General features: G+C 44.1%; 1 protein-coding gene across 2 annotated transcripts in view; it reads left to right on the forward strand.

Annotated features, from left to right (window-relative positions):
• Positions 1–18249, forward strand: part of prpf4bb (pre-mRNA processing factor 4Bb) — a gene marked incomplete at its 5' end in the record, with an annotated part of 31840 nt that overhangs the window by 11230 nt on the left and 2361 nt on the right. Inside the window, 8 exons of one of the 2 annotated variants that reach the window (XM_083654469.1) lie at positions 2956–3157; positions 3839–3912; positions 9866–9956; positions 15447–15594; positions 15762–15899; positions 16009–16162; positions 16250–16364; positions 18067–18116. In XM_083654469.1, coding sequence (XP_083510595.1) covers positions 2956–3157; positions 3839–3912; positions 9866–9956; positions 15447–15594; positions 15762–15899; positions 16009–16162; positions 16250–16364; positions 18067–18104 — 960 coding nt within the window. In that variant the 3' untranslated portion in view covers positions 18105–18116. The remainder of the gene's footprint in view (positions 1–2955; positions 3158–3838; positions 3913–9865; positions 9957–15446; positions 15595–15761; positions 15900–16008; positions 16163–16249; positions 16365–18066; positions 18117–18249) is intronic. The other variant, XM_083654470.1, reaches the window with a different exon arrangement.

Below are 18249 nucleotides of genomic sequence, written 5' to 3' on the forward strand. Positions count from 1 at the left end.
TTAAACTAGGGTATCACACCCTAGGCTCGCCCACTGCGCAGGCTTGCCGCACTCAGCTCGGCCACTGTGCGGCTTTGCCCGCACCTCAGCTGCTGCATGGCCTCGCCTGCACTTATGGCGGTCTATAAGATGATTTATGACATCACTGTTAATGTCACAATGCCATTTATGACATCACTGATGATGTCACAATGCCTATTACATCATCAGTGATGTCACAAGATTATTTTATCAATAATGACGTCACTGATGATGTCACAATGTCTATGGCATCATCAGTAATGTCACAATGCCTATGACATCAGTGGGACAACAATTGAATCAGACAGACAAACATTGATATAAGGTCTGTGGTTAACAAAAGTTTATGAAACAGCAAAGTTTGTGTTCAGCAAGATAATCTTCACAAATGATGACCACTTTTATGATTTTCGAAGAGTAAATGTGTTTTTTTATTGTGATTTTCAAAAGTCATAAAAGTGGTCCTCATTTGTGAAGATTGTCTTGCTGAACACAAACCTTGCTGTTTCATAAACATTTGTTAACCACAGACCCTATTACATGCATTTAACTGAAATTCCCATACAAAAATCCCATTGACTTTTACACGTAAGAACCAGGAAGTGCAGGGACTTCTGGGTAAGCCTACAAAAATACGTCATCCCTGCGGTACTCTATTGAAGGAACACACTCTGGACTGCACTGGAGGAATCCATTTACTGAGCATACCGATGTGGAAAATAAGATCGGCAAAAGAGTTGTCCTTTGTGTTTTGGTACATCTACCGCCAGGGGCGGACTGGGATTCTAATTCAGGCCGGTCATTCGATACCAAGCAGGCCAGGCCGATACAGGCCGACGTGCGTGCCGGCGTCCGAAGGGCGGCGGCGAAAAATTTGGGCCATTTGAAGCCCAATTTGGGCCGTTTGAAGCCCAATTTGGGCCGTTTGAAGCCAGATTTGGGCCGTTTGAAGTCCAATTTGCGCCGAGTCCAATTTTACAATGAGATGCACCCACTTTAACCCTGAATAAAGTAATAAAACCACTAGTAAACCAGTAGGCGGCGCCTGGCGTGCTGTTCAGTGAGTGGCCTGACTGGGGGCAAAAAAAATTTTTTTTTTTTGCAGGCCAGGCCACCGGGCATTTGCCCGACGTGCCCGATTATGCAGTCCGCGCCTGTTTACCGCCCAGCCCTAGACTTGGTTTATTATTTTATTTACGTTTAACGCGGCGATCCTCAAAGTCCGGACTCCGGTCCGCATCCGGACCGAGACGCTGTCCTATCCGGACCGAGCCCTATAACCTACAAATCATTGAGAATTGTCATTTTCACGGAGCGTTTCTATTTTAACCGGCACATGCTTTTCTAGTCTTTACGGTAATACTGGTTTATCTGGCAGAAAGCTCACAGACCAATGAATGCGCTGTAAATCATTGCACGTGATGCTACTCGGCCAATCAAATAAGCGAATCGTTTCTCCCTGTCGTTTCCTAGTGCTGCTGTGAGAGTGACACACGGACGGAGAGGATGCGAGACATAGAAGTAATTTCACATGGCGTGGTCAAAACAAACCACTCTTACATGTCCATTCATTGTTCTTACGGGCAGTTCAAAACCAAAACCAGTATGTCTCGGTTGAAGTGCGATGCGATCCTGACCTGTCTATGGAAGCGCCACACATGAGCAAACACACGTACACACACACACACACACAAGCGCACACTCACACATTCACTGCCCAACGGCATGATAAGTTTGCATTGGGAACGCTCGACAGACAGACAGACAGAGGGGGCAGACGGATAGATAGATAGATAGATAGATAGATAGATATATGGATGGATGGATAGATAGATAGATAGATAGATAGATAGATATGGCTCAATTCCACCACATTTAACAGCCCTGCACAGCTCGTCCCCACTCGGCTCTAATCGTCTCGGCTCGATGGACGTTTTGCTTCCACCGCGGATCATCTGCCCCCACCCACCCCCGCCCCCGCATATCTGTCCTTCGCTTATAGCCAAAGTAGACATAACGTTACAATTAAATCAATCCACAGAACTTTTAAACTGTTGATGAAATACTGGTGCCTCTAAATGACCTACAGTGGACATGGGCGAATGTGACAATCGGCCAGGAAAATGGATATCACTTTGTAGTTAGTCAAACTCAGGCACGCGCTGCGCTGCGCGCGGACGGAAGAGGCGCAACAGAGTGAAGCCTGCCCTGTACCCCGCGGCCTCTCAGGCAAGACCGCGGCTTCACCAAACACCCGCTGCGGCCTAGCGGAGCGCTGCAGCTCAACTAACTACAGGAGCTTGCTGAGCAGCTGACTTTTTTCACTCTGAAAACAATTGAAACCACCGCCACGACTTTATTTCACAAAGGCGAAGGCAGCAACACAAAGACTGATGGAAATCAGAAGAGAATGTAAGCCCACTAAACTGGTATGCAGCGCATTGACAGTCAGTAGATAGAGTAAACACGATTCTGCCTGGCCAATCAGTCGTCTACAATGTTTTCACGTCACCGGGTTGACAGAATAGAACCCCGACGAGGCAGGTACGAAAAGTAGCACGACTCGACTCCAATACAACCCGGGCTGGGACAGTTTAAACCGGTGGGATGAGACAATTTATCGAGTCGAGCGGAGCGGGATCGCGCTACTACCTGCGGTGGAAATGAGCCAATAGATAGTTCACTTCTCTAAAGAGAAAAGGTGGAGCCGGAGGTTTGTTGGCTTGATTTAACAGTCAGTTGTATACAGACATTGTACCATTAGGCTACTTAAGTCATTGAGTTCAATGGCACTGAATCATAACGCAAGCTACGTTACAATGTTCCGGACCTTTGCTTAAGGACATTTTCTCGAACTGGACCTCTTTGGATTTGAATTGAGTGCCCCTGGTTTAACCTATTCTTATGGTCACATTATTCCTGCCTCTCATGCAGAAATACAAAGCCGGGAACGATGACTCCAACATGGCATCGGAGCCTAGCAGCCCTCAGAGCAGCACGCGCAGCCGCTCGCCCTCCCCCGACGACATCCTGGAGCGAGTCGCCGCGGACGTCAAGGAGTACGAGCGCGAGAACCTCAACACGTTTGAGGCCAATATCAAAGCCAAGCACAACCTCATCGCCCAGGAGAAAGACGGTAATGTCCTGGTCTCTACTCTCATGTCTGTGGGGCATACAAGGCCAACTGAATGAACCATGCTTGTTAGGTTAGTAAATTAGGTTAGTCTCGTTTTGTGGTGGTGAGAGGTTGGGTTTGTGTTGAGATGCAAACAGTACAACAATTAATTAAGCACTTGTGATATGTAAATTTCTAAGTTTACGTTAATTATATGTGGGGGGCCTTTTTAATATTGTGCAAATTTGAAGGATTTGGCATTTTTCAGGCCTACTTCACCTGAACTAATGATAGAAATAGTGATAGAAATGTAGAGCCTGGCCGAATGCTACCTTACACTCCTCCAGGAGCCCCTCACTCATAGGGCAGATACATCCGATCAAATCAAATCTCTCTCTCTCTGCCCAAGTTTGCAACTGTTCTCTCTCATAGCAGTTGGGAGAAAACTGATGTTGGTAAGCAGCAGCTTGGTTGGTGTGACAGCTGCTCGTGTGTGGTGCCAGATAGGCAGGGACTTTAATTTTGTTCCTTTCTGTTATGTATTCATTCAGTTGCTGGCTTGTAATCCAAAGCCTGGGTGTCTCTGCCACCTGAAGCATGTTTTGATCTCTGCAGAGTATGTGAATCAAACACGTTCCATACCTTCTGTTTTACAACACGGCAGATGACTAGAAACTCACCCTGTGCTCTGCTTTCTTGCAGGAGCCAACCCAAAGAAGCCCTCAGCCCCTGATATGTTTACAGAGTCAGATGACATGTTCGCTGCGGACTTTGATGTAAGTCATGGAGTACACACCAACTTTATTTTCACTGTTACTCTTTTTTGATTTACTACCAAGTTGTGCACTCCCTACATTGGAGATGTATGTATTAGCCCTGAAGGCATCTTTGGACACTGATGAAGGGACTGGCCCTGGTTGATAATTTAGGGATGTTCCGATCACATTTCTTTGCCTCAGAGTCATGTGATTTTGAGTATCTGCCGATACCGAGTCCCGAGCCGATATTTCTGCAATTGCATTAAGAAGAAGAAGAAAGGAAAAAAGCATCCAAGTTGTCCCTTAAGTTTTTTTTATTTTAACCAACCAATATGAAATCTTTGTATGGCTCTTTTATCACAACGACAACTCAGTTAGTGCAGCATTGGTTTTAAACCAAGTAAACAAAATAAAATCTCTTTACAGCTTATCAATGGTGCAGCACAAAATAATCACATAAAATATGACACGGACTGGTTTTTTCACTACAAACTCGACAGGTTGAAATCGCGCAATTTGAGGTGAAAGGTTGTGAGAAAAGTTGTTTTTCGTTTTTTCCCATTAGTACACAAAGAAGAGGATGAACCATCTAGTTATGGTTGGAGACGTGTGTTTTTGTATGTTTTATCGCATTCTGATCAGTTCTGATGTGTGGATAGTCGAACACTAAACAAAGAGTTTTGAATGAAAGAAGCGACAGTTTACAACAACACTGTTGCCATTTTGGCGCGGAAAACAATGGGACAATAGCACAGAGAGGTTTGTTGCGCTCCAAAATGGCCGGTCTCTTGTGCACTGTTGCAATGGAACAATGGACTAGTTGTCGCTTCTTATCAATGCTCACTCCCCACTACTAAAATAACGTTAAAGCTGCGTGTGTTTCTGCGTGCAAGAGGGTTCGTGTTTACCATGAATTTGACATAAATTCACTTGAATGGTTACACTTATGTAGCTAACATTGTTTGACTGCAGTAAGAGATTCTGGATTCTGATTCTGAGATGAAGTCACAGCAGCTAACAAGCTAACGGTGGTCTTGGTGGCTATGTGATGTTGCCCCAGAAGTGCATTTATTTTTTATAGTAGTCTTATTAAATGGTATACATGCAATGATAAAATAAATGACAGATTGTTTATTTGGATGACTGAAATGTCAGAATTGCTATATTTGTTTTGTGACGTTTTTATACATAATATAAATCCGACCTGCAAGTTGCCATCAGCATCCACTGACAGACACACACACAAACACACACTGTCTGCCCACGGTGGGGTTGCGCGCTTGCGATGACATCGTGCATTGGCGATGTCAAAGGGTGGCAATTGGACGATCTGACTGAGGTCAAGATCGCGCAACTCTGTGCCGCACAGACCGGTTTATGTGATGGACATGTAACTTCCTGGTCAGACGTAAAGTAAAGAGTAAAGTTACTGATATTCTGCTCTCCGTCTCGTCATGTGATCTTAGAGGCATAAAGATTACACAACGTAACGTAGCTAGCTAATGCTAGCCAGCTTCTCCACGTTAAGCAGCCGACTTTGTACTTTTCATTTTAACACGTTCACTGCCAATGACGTGTTTTTACGTCAAACAGAATCCAACGGTTGACTGCCAATGACGTGTTTTTACGTCAAAAAAATGATTTTTTTTTTTTTGACCGTGGGATGTGCATCTAACCCTTTTACATCTCTTATATCAATATTGAAGCCACCGAACATGTACAACCCATTCCACCGACCCACTAAGTGGCGACAGTGCTCTCCCAGACTAGAGGAAGGCAAGCAAAAAGCAGTGTGAGGAAGCCATTCTCGTGAAAATGGCTGGGCGAAAACGCTTTCGTTTTCGCGCTGATTGCTGGCGGTGCGGGATTGCAAATTTGCATAATAGATTACGGGTGGAACACACTTTGAAACACGCAGCATAAAAAAGACCAGAATCGCAAAAGCTTCATCAAAGCTCTCAACACAAACCACAAGAAACGAGCGAGCCGATCCAGACTTGCACAGCGGCCGCCAGCAGACAGGCAGCAGCAGCAGAAGCAGTGAGCCTGGTGACGCGAGGTTACAGCAGCAGCAGCAACGAGCTTGTGACATGCCCGCTGCAGCCAAGAAGAACACACACGGAGGGAGGAGTTTGAAGTAGAGGGGTGTTTCCTGCTGTTATGGAGGAAATTACTGTTCAAAACTATTGTTTAGATGTCTGACGTCTTACTGATGCCAAAAATGAATGGTTAAAGTGACTGTTCTATCGAATTTCACAAAAAGCCGTTTATCTCAGAATAATTTTTCTGACGCTGAAACCATGCTGTATTCAACTGCTAATGCTTACATAACTACTAACTCTACAAACTAACTCTTTTAGACAGAGAAAGCACACATTCTATTAGTTATTTTGAGATATTGTGTGTTCACAAAATCTTAGCAGAAAAGAATCCTCGGGTCTTGAAAGATGAGCCAGAATCCTCAAAAAAACCCTCTGGCAGAACATACCTACAGTAAAAAAAAAACGGCTGGCAGTGAATGTGTTAACAAACTTCTTATTAGTTACTGCAGTGAACGTCTTATTAGTTACTGCAGTGTACGATAAGACTTATTAGTTACTGCAGTGTACGATAAGACTTACGTTAAAACGACAAGTACAAAGTCGGCCGACTTTAGCTGCTTAACGTGGAGAAACTGGCTAGCATTAGCTAGCTACGTTAGTTTGTGCTTGTGACTAGCACGACTGCTGCGGCTGCCCTGCCGATTGGTTAGGGAAGACCGAAGCCCGCCCCCTCATAGAAATGCTCTGAAGTGAGCGCAATCTCAGACGAAGAGGCAATGAGTTTATTGACGATGCAGTTTGAATATCAGGCTAGCATTGACTGCGTTTACATGGACTTGAGTATCCCGGTTACTGTCGGGGTTTTGGAGTATCCAGTTTTTGTGTTTGCGCATGTAAACATCATATCCCGGTTTCAGAAAGCTGGATAAGCCCTTATCCCGGTTTTGAGAAAGCCGGTTATGCGAGGTGGAGTACTCCGAAAGAACCCGGGATACTGCTGCATGTATACACCTTATCCTGCTTTCTGACCGCAGCAGACTTCCTGCGCAGGCGCGGCTTCAGTTCAGTTCATCTCCGAAAGGCAGCAGACTTGCAGGCATTCCCCCCCCCCCCCCCCTCCATTTCATGACCAAACAACGCGAAACACACCGTGAACACCCTCCAACGCGAGGGGCTACCGTACACAACACAGCTTGCGCAAAATGACCCGTTTCACTATCAGAATTTCGTCCAGTAACATTTGTATAGAAGTGTCGCACGATTACTTCCTCATCAGACCGCCGTCAGATTTTCCTCTCTAACCTCGCTGCTGTAGGTCCCGCACATAATCGTTTTACCTGGAAATACTCACGCGCAAATGTCAGTGCAATTCGACTTAAAAGTCTCACTTCTGAAGCGATGAGGAAAGAGTTTTGCCGAGTTTTGTATTTCGGTGATGAAATAATTAAATGCTTGGCAGCTTAGATAGGAGAAAGCATCAAAATGCTGCCCTATTCAAGTCTGTAGTATACAGACTACAGGACGAAGGTGTTGCGACTCAAATTAAAGCCAAAGCCGCGCGCTGCGTGCAAACAGGGACACTCCACCATGAAGACGGTATCCAAGGGAATCCCACGTCTTTGCCCAAAAAAGGTGAATGACGTCACGTCACACGCACCCAATATAAGCAAAAAAAAATAATAATAATGACCCCGGTTTGTATTGTAACGATCACAGGCCCCTGCGCAAATAGCATGCAGTGATCAGTAACCAGGATACTAGTACTGATCATGTATACAGGGATATGAGTAACCTGCTTTCTCTCTCTTCCATGTAAACGCCATATCCCGAATATGATCAAAACCAGGATAAGCCTCATAACCGGGATACTCAAGTCCATGTAAACGCAGTCATTGTTGCTGACAGAGCAGGAAAGTGTTGTTCGGGTGGTCGCTGACAGTTCAGGCTCGGTGCACCAATTCATAATGTCTGACTGTCGTAGCATTGCATTTGTACTTTGTTTTTAAATTGGCAAATACTTGTTTCTCTAAATCACCGCATAAACAATAATGTGCCTATAACTACCCTGTGTTGCTTTGTTAGCCCAATGCACCATAAGAGCCAAAAAGCCCGCTGCACTGTATTCTCGGTCCTGCCGGGAATCGAACTTGGCTCTCCCGATTGAGTGAGTAGTCTGCTTAACTCCCTGTGGCACACTTTCACCCACGAGACCCATCAAGTGGTGAACAGAGCGACCGAAAGAACAGCCGACAACACCGTCCAGAGAAGCCCTGCTGTCGTGGGGCTACAAATAGAATATTTTGTTTTACCGCAGGTTCTTAGGTTACTCATAGTGGTGGCAGTGGAAAGGACTATTTTTGACTCTTTTAATGTTCCTCTGTGTTTGCACTGGCCCCATCTCAAATGCTGGTATGCCATGCATCACATAAGAGTAGGATACACTGTCCATGCATCACATAAGAGTAGGATACACTGTCCATGCATCACATAAGAGTAGGATACACTGTCCATGCATCACATAAGAGTAGGATACACTGTCCCTGCATCACATAAGAGTAGGATACACTGTCCATGCATCACATAAGAGTGGATACACTGTCCATGCATCACATAAGAGTAGGATACTCTGTCCATGCATCACATAAGAGTAGGATACACTGTCCATGCATCACATAAGAGTAGGATACAGTGTCCATGCATCACATAAGAGTAGGATACACTGTCCATGTATCACATAAGAGTAGGATACACTGTCCATGCATCACATAAGAGTAGGATACACTGTCCATGCATCACATAAGAGTAGGATACACTGTCCATGCATCACATAAGAGTAGGATACACTGTCCATGCATCACATAAGAGTAGGATACACTGTCCATGCATCACATAAGAGTAGGATACACTGTCCATGCATCACATAAGAGTAGGATACTCTGTCCATGTATCACATAAGAGTAGGATACACTGTCCATGTATCACATAAGAGTAGGATACACTGTCCATGCATCACATAAGAGTAGGATACACTGTCCATGCATCACATAAGAGTAGGATACTCTGTCCATGTATCACATAAGAGTAGGATACACTGTCCATGTATCACATAAGAGTAGGATACACTGTCCATGCATCACATAAGAGTAGGATACACTGTCCATGCATCACATAAGAGTAGGATACACTGTCCATGCATCACATAAGAGTAGGATACTCTGTCCATGTATCACATAAGAGTAGGATACACTGTCCATGCATCACATAAGAGTAGGATACACTGTCCATGCATCACATAAGAGTAGGATACACTGTCCATGCATCACATAAGAGTAGGATACACTGTCCATGCATCACATAAGAGTAGGATACACTGTCCATGCATCACATAAGAGTAGGATACTCTGTCCATGCATCACATAAAAGTAGGATACACTGTCCATGCATCACATAAAAGTAGGATACTCTGTCCATGCATCACATAAGAGTAGGATACACTGTCCATGCATCACATAAGAGTAGGATACACTGTCCATGCATCACATAAGAGTAGGATACACTGTCCATGCATCACATAAGAGTAGGATACTCTGTCCATGCATCACATAAAAGTAGGATACACTGTCCATGCATCACATAAGAGTAGGATACACTGTCCATGCATCACATAAGAGTAGGATACTCTGTCCATGCATCACATAAGAGTAGGATACACTGTCCATGTATCACATAAGAGTAGGATACAGTGTCCATGCATCACATAAGAGTAGGATACACTGTCCATGCATCACATAAGAGTAGGATACACTGTCCATGCATCACATAAGAGTAGGATACACTGTCCATGCATCACATAAGAGTAGGATACACTGTAACTGAGAATCCAAACTGTCGTATGAGCCACTGACCTCATTTTGATGATACTTCTGCAGAGTGCCAGGATGAGAGCGGCAGGTGTCGGGAAGGACTTCAAGGAGAACCCTAACCTGAGGGACAACTGGACTGATGCTGAGGGTTACTACCGTAAGTGTTTGCTTCTTAATCCTAAGATTTGGGGTGTTTCCACACTAGCAACGATTGCTTTCGTTTCGTGCCCGAGAACATTTGACCTCCCACCCCCCTCCTCCACCGGTCAGCTTTCACATTCAATGTTTCGTTCCTGGGCACACTTGTTAAGCTGTGTTCACACCGAGATATTTATTTTTCGCTCTGTCGCTTGATTCAACCCTTTGGAATCGCTCTGTCGCTCTGTTTAAATCGCTCATCAACAGGCACACGAATTGACGGACATGTGGGGGCTATAACGTTACGCAATGTCATGATGTTTGTCCACTACGAGCCACCGTAGATGTTTACAAGCTAAGCCTATCAGCGTGCTCCTAATGCGAGCTCCATACCGGTAGTACAGACTTCACTTCATGTCAGCTGTCAGCCTGTCAATGCGGTTTGTTGCCACACAATAAACCAGCGGTTTGTTCCAAGCCAGTGTGATCCTTGACTCGCTCTCACACGGCAGCCAATCAGCGTTGAACAGCGAGCGACTGATGCCAGCGTATTTTCGCTCGAGTTGGGATATTTCATCTGGGGCGACGAGCGTATTTTCTCCCTATCGCTCTGTCTCTGTCGCTCGGACGCCCAGCGATTTTTCTCCCGGGTGAATATACGCTCAATCGCTCGTTTGCATTGACTTTGTATGTAAACTCGATGCCAGTGAAAAACTTTAATAGGTCTGTGTGAACGCAGCTTTAGACACTACTCTTTGATACAGTAGGTGGCAGTATTTAGTTGGTTTGCAATCTGCCAAACACAAAGAAGAAAAGTCTGCTACATTTGCCAAGTGTATTATTTGGATAGTATTGGAGTGGATGACCAGTTTATCCTATGGTTTGGACTGAAGTCTTGTCTGTGATCTACTGCAGTTCACCCCCGTGTTTTCGTACAGTTGTTTTCACACTTGATGCGTCCCGTCCTGGGGGACTCTGGACTAGCTCAAAATATACCCTGGGGTATAAACCAGCCTCGGCTATTTTATACCCCAGGGTTTTAGGCTAGACCAGACTATACCCGGGTATAGTTTGGCGGGGGGTAATCTGGCCTGCTACACCTGTAACGGTTCGCTGTTCCATGCCTGGGCAGAGAACATAATGTTCACACTAATCAAACAAACCCTTTTGGGGTCAAGTGCTGGGAAACTGCCCCGGGTCCCTAATGTGAAAGCACACTCAGTGCCAGTGTCACTCAGGGAAACACCCAGGACTCCTTACTAGGGATGCACCATATGGATTTTTACAGCCGATATGATAACCGATAAATATATGCTTCTCCTGGCCGATAATTACCGTAATGTTTAATAATGTTATGTTAAATTATCTCCGTCTTAACCTGTTGGCACAGGAAAAGAAAATTTGATAACATACAGAAATACCCATTGTAATAGGTGAGCACATCAATAAACTATGTGTCATATATTTATTTAGGTAGAAATTCAATTTTTGATGGCACAGGGGTTTTCTGGTCCAATTTCTTTTCCGCAAAAACTGCCACGCTTAATATTGTTTGGCCCGCGACTCCTTATATTTTTTTGTATGCGGCCCACAACCAAAAAAGTTTGGCCACCCCTGCTCTAGATTAAAGAAAAGACACTGTGATGTTGACTGGTGTGTTTTTATGTAAATGTATGCATTCGATTTCCTTATTGGTAGATCATGACTGCCCCGCAGCTAGCTACATTAGCTTCATGTTAGCTTACATGTAACATTAGCGTTAGTTGCTTTTGGAGACACAAACCCTGGATGTATCATTTTGGGTAAAGCATGAGGTTCTCTATGGTTTATGTCAGCTCTGGGAGTATGAAGTGCTTTAAATACGGGGATGTTTGGTCACAACAAGCTTAAGGACCACTGCCTGCTGAACAAGTTACGCCACGGATAGCTAGCTAACGTTAGCCACCACAACAGCTAACGTTAACGCCATTGACTCTACGCTAAACAAATCCGCTGCCTCCTCCCCATGTTTGGTTTAGGGTAACGCCAGCTCAGACTTCCCCCTAATCTCAGAAACCCTGCAGGACATGTATTGCAAATTGCAATTCTTAAATAATAATGTTCTTAACACGTTCACTGCCGTTGACGAGATATCTCGTCTTAAAAAAAAACGGTTGACTGCCGTTGACGAGATATCTCGTCTTAAAAATAAATTATTATTTTTTGACGGTGGGACGTCGATCAACCCCTTTTACATCTCATATTAAAATATGGGAGGTATTGAATGTGTATAATCTATTTTACCGACCCACTAAGTGGCGACAGTGCTCTCCAGACGAGAGAAAGCCAAGCAAAAACAGCCGCGTGAGGAAGCCATTCTCATGAAAATGGATTGGCGAAAACGCTTTCGCTTTCGCGCAGGGAGCTGGCGGTGGGGGATTGCAAATTTGCATAATAGATTACGGGTGGAACACACTTTGAAACACGCAGCATAAATAAGACCAGAATCGCAAAAGCTTCATCAAAGCTCTCAACCGAAACCCCAAGAAACGAGCGAGCCCATCCAGACTCGCCCAAAGAGCGGCCGCCAGCAGACAGGCACAGCAGCAGCAGCAACTCGCTTGTGACACGCCCGCTGCAGAGCCAGGGAGGCAGGAGGAGAACACACATGGAGGGAGGAGTTTGAAGGAGAGGGGGGTTTCCTGCTGTTATGGAGGAAATTACTGTTCAAAACTATTGTTTAGATGTCTGACGTCTTACTGATGCCAAAAATGAATGGTTAAAGTGACTGTTCTATCGAATTTCACAAAAAGGCATTTTTCTCAGCTTAAATTTTCAGACGCTGAAACCATGCTGTATTCAAGTGCTAATGCCTACATAACTACTAACTCTACGAACTAACTCTTTTAGACAGAGAAAGCACACATTCTATTACGGTAGTTCTTTTGAGATATTTTGTGTTCACAAAATCTTAGCAGAAAATAATCCTCGGCTGTTGAAAGATGAGCCAGAATCCTCAAAAAAACCCGTTGGCAGAAGCTACCTACAGTAAAAAAAAAACGGCTGGCAGTGAATGTGTTAAATGCAGACCAGTAGCCTCTTTTTGGTTGGTCATTCATGTAAATCAGACTGAGAAGTTACTTCTGTCTGCGTGCAATCCAAGATGGCTGCACGCACATCGCCTCGTTTGTCTGTCCTGTGAGATCTGTGTTCTTTTGTTTGTAAAGTGAAAACGTACTAGTGTTGCATGTATAGAGCCAAACTCTCCTGGATATAGAGCGGAACTCTCTATTTATTTATTTTTTGTGTTGTATTATTTTTGCTTATCTGATTGTCTTGTTTGTAAATGTATGATGTTTAATGTTCTATGTGAACTCCAGTAAGAGTAGCTTATGCTTTGCATAAGCTAATGGGGATCCTAATAAATCAAATCAAATGCAATAGCGTTGTTTTGTTATCATTTGAAACTGTCAACAGCCACATGTTTCGCCAGCTGCTTGTGACGTCACGAGCACGCGACAACAATGCTCCGCTTCTAATGCAAAACAAAGCCAAGTTGGCGCCGTATTATCGGGGGCTATTTATCGGCTAAAATGTCATTATTGGAATAATAAATAATAACGCAAAATGGCCATATCGTCCGATAATTTATCGGTCTGATAAATCTTGTGCATCCCTACTCCTTATTATATCATTCATACATACATACATACATACATACTAGGGCTGTGGCGATTCACTTATCTCCCGATTCGATACTATCACGATTCTTGGGTGCCGATTCGATTTATATTGCGATTCTTAAGTATTGCGATTCTACGATTATTGCGATTCGATATTACGATTTATTGCGATTTTTGTTTATATTTTTCTTTTCTTTTTTCAGTTTGTTTGCTTTTTTACACTAGATTAGAACATGGGAAAAGTTGAATCATACACTAGAGACTGTATATTATATATCATGAGTAGGGCTGGGCGATATAGTTAAAAACAGGGGCGGACTGGGATCATAATTCAGGCCGGGCATTAGATACCAAGCAGGCCAGGGTGATATGGGCCAACGCGCGTGAAATTTGGGCCGTTTGAAGCCAGATTTGGGCCGTTTGAAGTCCAATTTTACAATGAGATGCACCCACTTTAACCCTGAAGTGTAATTATTACTTCAGACTAACTAATAAAGTAATAAAACCACTAGTAAACCAGTAGGCGGCGCCTGGTCTGCTGTTCAGTAGAGTTGCCTGACTGCAAGCACCCAAAATTTTTTTTTTTTTTTTTTTTTGCGATTATCGATTCTGGAATAAAAGATCGATCCAAAAAATCGTGACATTAAAAATCGCGATACTTAGGTGAATCGATTTTTTCCCCCACCCCTAATACATACATACGTATGTACAAATTTACTGAATATGAGCAGATAATATTGTCCGAAACACTTCAGAATTTATTCTGCTGCTGTTGTCAGCAGTTGCATCATCAACAGATACAAGGGAACCAGTTCCATTGACAGCATGTATGCATGGCTGTCACTGGAACTGGAACTGACAGTCATACATGTCCACGTGTGGACATGTACAGTATGACTGTTCATACAACTGATTCCCTTGCATTTATTGATGATGTGACTACTGACAAAAGCAGCAGGAAGTGTTTCGGGCAATATTATCTGCTCATATTCTGTCAAATGCTTCAGAAACGATTTGGACGACTGCATAATTATGTTTGCCTAACTATTTTGGTCCCTTAAAATGTAATTTTGGTCCCTACACCGTCCTGGATTGTTGACCTGATTTGGCTGTAAATACCCCCAAATTAAAGCTGTAAGTCTGCAGTTGAAGCACATATTATTTCATTTCTAAACCATTGTGGTGGTGTACAGAGCCAAAATGATGAAGATTGTGTCCAATGTCCAAATCCGAGCATGTGAGCGGAGTGGAGCGGTGATAATTAGCGCTCCTCACTCACGCTCCAGACCGCTCCCCGCTCCATACAGATTTCACCCGCTCGCACTCACCGCTCCGCTCAAAAGAATAAAAAAGATCAAAAGGCCAGGGTGTTTTAATTTGCGTTTACACGCCTGGGCAATGGGCATTACATACTACTAATAACATGAGCTCAGCAGAGTCGGCTGCATGTTCCTTTCTCTTCCTTCTCGTCTCGCAGCGGCTGGCAAGAAAAATAGTGGGCGTGCACATGGCCCACGCACCGACGCATTCTGGTTCGAATATGTTGTGATCGAAACTGGAGCGGGACTGAGCGGGTGATCAGTGCCGCTCCAACTTTCGCTCTGGTACCACTCAAGCCTGGTCAGCGCTCACTCCACGCTCCACCCCGCTCACATGCTCTGATCCAAATACATATGGACCTAACTGTACATACATACATACAACTTTTGCACAGTATCTCCAGTCAACGCTCATCCCATATGGTGGTTGCAATTGAAAGTACATTCATTACACACACTTGGAATATTTCTTTGACTGGGGTAAGAACCCTCCTGCCATCAACTGTGTATATGTCTGTGGTCATACAGGGTTGAACATTGGTGAGACACTTGACAAGCGCTATGATGTGTATGGCTACACGGGCCACGGAGTGTTCAGCAATGTGATCAGGGCCAGGGACATTGCCAGGGCCGGCCAGGAGGTGGCAGTCAAGATCATCCGAAACAATGAGCTCATGTGAGTCATACACATATTTATATATTAGAAACCTTCTTTTATTAATGTAATCGTATCATATTCGAACTAGCATTGCCCCTTAAAAATAAAATAATTGAGAATGGATTTAAACAAAGCTTTAATTGGATATGTCGAGATTAACGACTCTTTCTTTTGCGGGCTTATAGGGCCAAGACTGGTTTGAAAGAGCTGGAGTTCCTCAAGAGGTTGAACGATGCCGACCCAGATGACAAGTTCCACTGCCTTCGTCTCTTCAGGCACTTCTACCACAAGCAGCATCTGTGTCTGGTGTTTGAGCCCCTCAGGTACTGTGAAGAGGGGACGCCACTCGTTTCACCCTCTCCTGAGAGGTTCTCTTCTGTAGCATCGATCATCATCTATCTTGTTAATCACTCGTTGCCTTCCCACCCACAGTATGAATCTGCGAGAGGTGCTGAAGAAGTACGGTAAAGATGTGGGCCTGCACATCAAAGCGGTGCGCTCGTACAGTCAGCAGCTCTTCCTCGCCCTCAAGCTGCTCAAACGTTGCAACATCCTCCATGCTGACATCAAGCCAGACAATATCCTGGTATGACGTGAACCCTCGCTCTAACAATCAGGATAGATGCTGATACACAGAGGTCTTGTGCTGACTCGTCTTGTCTTTCCTCATAAGGTGAACGAGTCAAAGACCATCCTGAAGTTGTGTGACTTTGGTTCTGCGTCGCATGTGGCTGACAATGACATCACACCGTACCTGGTCAGCAGGTTCTACAGAGCTCCAGAAATCAGTAAGTTGGGTTATTTATGTACACAGGGTTCGTAAAAAGTATTGAAAGTTTTAACTGTTGTTTTCAACAGGGTTGCCATGGGTCTGGAAAGTGCTTGAATTTTAGGGCTGTCCCGAACACCATATTTAGAGCGTCTACGCTTTTGCGGAGGTAAAATCGATCATCATCGAAGCTTCTACGCCGGTCTCCGTCGGGGGGGGGGGGGGGCGCACAAAAAAGAAAAACTCCGATAGTGTTGTGGGCGTTCTCGGCTGTATGAACAAACATGTTGTAGGCTACTCACAGAGTTAAAAGCACTCTCAGCTCAGCACCGTCCGTGGCCCATAGTAAACCTCCCTCCAGGCTTCTCCTGGCAAAACGTTCCTCATCTGCTCCTCAACTGCTCCTCAACTGCTTTGAGTCGTGCTGATATTATTTGCCACCAAATGTGAATTTATTCAGGTGAGCTCAGTGTAACATTAGCGGATTTCCCTCTGCTCTCTGAGCTGATTGTCTGACACCAGGCCAGAGATAAAACCACTCAGAAAGACTCCTATTTTAGGATGAAAAGGGTGACTGTCACCTAAAGGTGACTAGTTTACATAAGTGACTAACGTTCTACTAACAAACACGTTCCACGTCTCATCCTAAATGACGTGCACTCCGGCTGTATGTACATCCATGTGATAGACGGAGCCAACTTCACTTTCCCTACCAGTCGGTAATAACAAATCCATGTGATAGACAGAGCCAATGCCACATTCACATTTTGTGACTGCTGATAATTCATAACATTATAAACAAATGAAACAACTTGAACACTTGTAACGTTACTCACACTGGGTTGGAAAGAAGTGTAGAAGTTTCATGTTTACAACAGCTCACCGCCTGCGTGGCTACTGGCTGGCTGTTGGGTGCGTTTGTTTGTGCTCACGGCGCGTGCCGGTATGAGTTCCCCGTGTTCAAAACAGTGTTGGCCCGAAGGCCCTGCCCATCCAGGAAACTAGAAACTGTCTCACGAAGCTACAGCCCACGTTAGATATTATGGAGAGAGGAGAGAGGAGGGGAAAAAAACAATAACAACAAAGCGTCGATTGCTGATTTGAGCGTCGATTACCATGGCAACGATTGAAGCTTCGAAGCCTCCATTTTTTTGGGTCAGCCCTATTGAATTTAAAAACAAACAAATCAAGTACTTGAAAGTGTTTGGAATTATAAAGAGGTCCTTAAAAGTGCTTGAATTTAGCCTACCGGAGTCTGAGTTTGACCCTTGTGCGCTCTGTAATTGCCGGGCCAAACTGGATACACTTTCTTCCTATCTACAGTATCACTCTCCTTATAGGTTACAAGCAGAAATGCGATGAGGATTTTAAGATTGCGTTGAGTTTATGTTCAGTATTAATGAATGATTAATTCCGATGTATAAGCATGATTGGAAACAAATTTGCATTGGAGGCCTTACGAGACCGGTGTGAACGTGTCTGTGAATTATTGGTCTGTAATTTTGAAATAAATTGGCCTTGAAAAGTGCTTGAAATCTATCGTTACAAAAGAGTGGCAACCCTGTTTCAAGGTTAGGAATATGCTTGAATTTGAATAATACTTGATATAATCTAGTGTTTCATGTGCACAATCACTCATGTAAACCAAAAATCTTCTAATATTTGAAATGAAACGATCCCCTCGTCATACTTGTTTGTTGTCTCCTGGTGTCTCACACAAGACGCGGAGCGGAGCGGACCAGACCGGACTCAAAGTTAATATGAACAGCTGGTAAAATAAACAAAGTGACAATATACATTGATTACTATGGGTATAAAGGAATACTGTAAAGTTTATTTTTTACAATTGCATTTATAACTTTTTACATGTGATGATAAAGACTTCGAGAGTCTGGATTTTTTTT

This window comes from Poromitra crassiceps (genome assembly GCF_964638095.1).
Source record: "Poromitra crassiceps genome assembly, chromosome: 2".
In the NCBI taxonomy this organism is placed as follows: Eukaryota; Metazoa; Chordata; class Actinopteri; order Beryciformes; family Melamphaidae; genus Poromitra; species Poromitra crassiceps.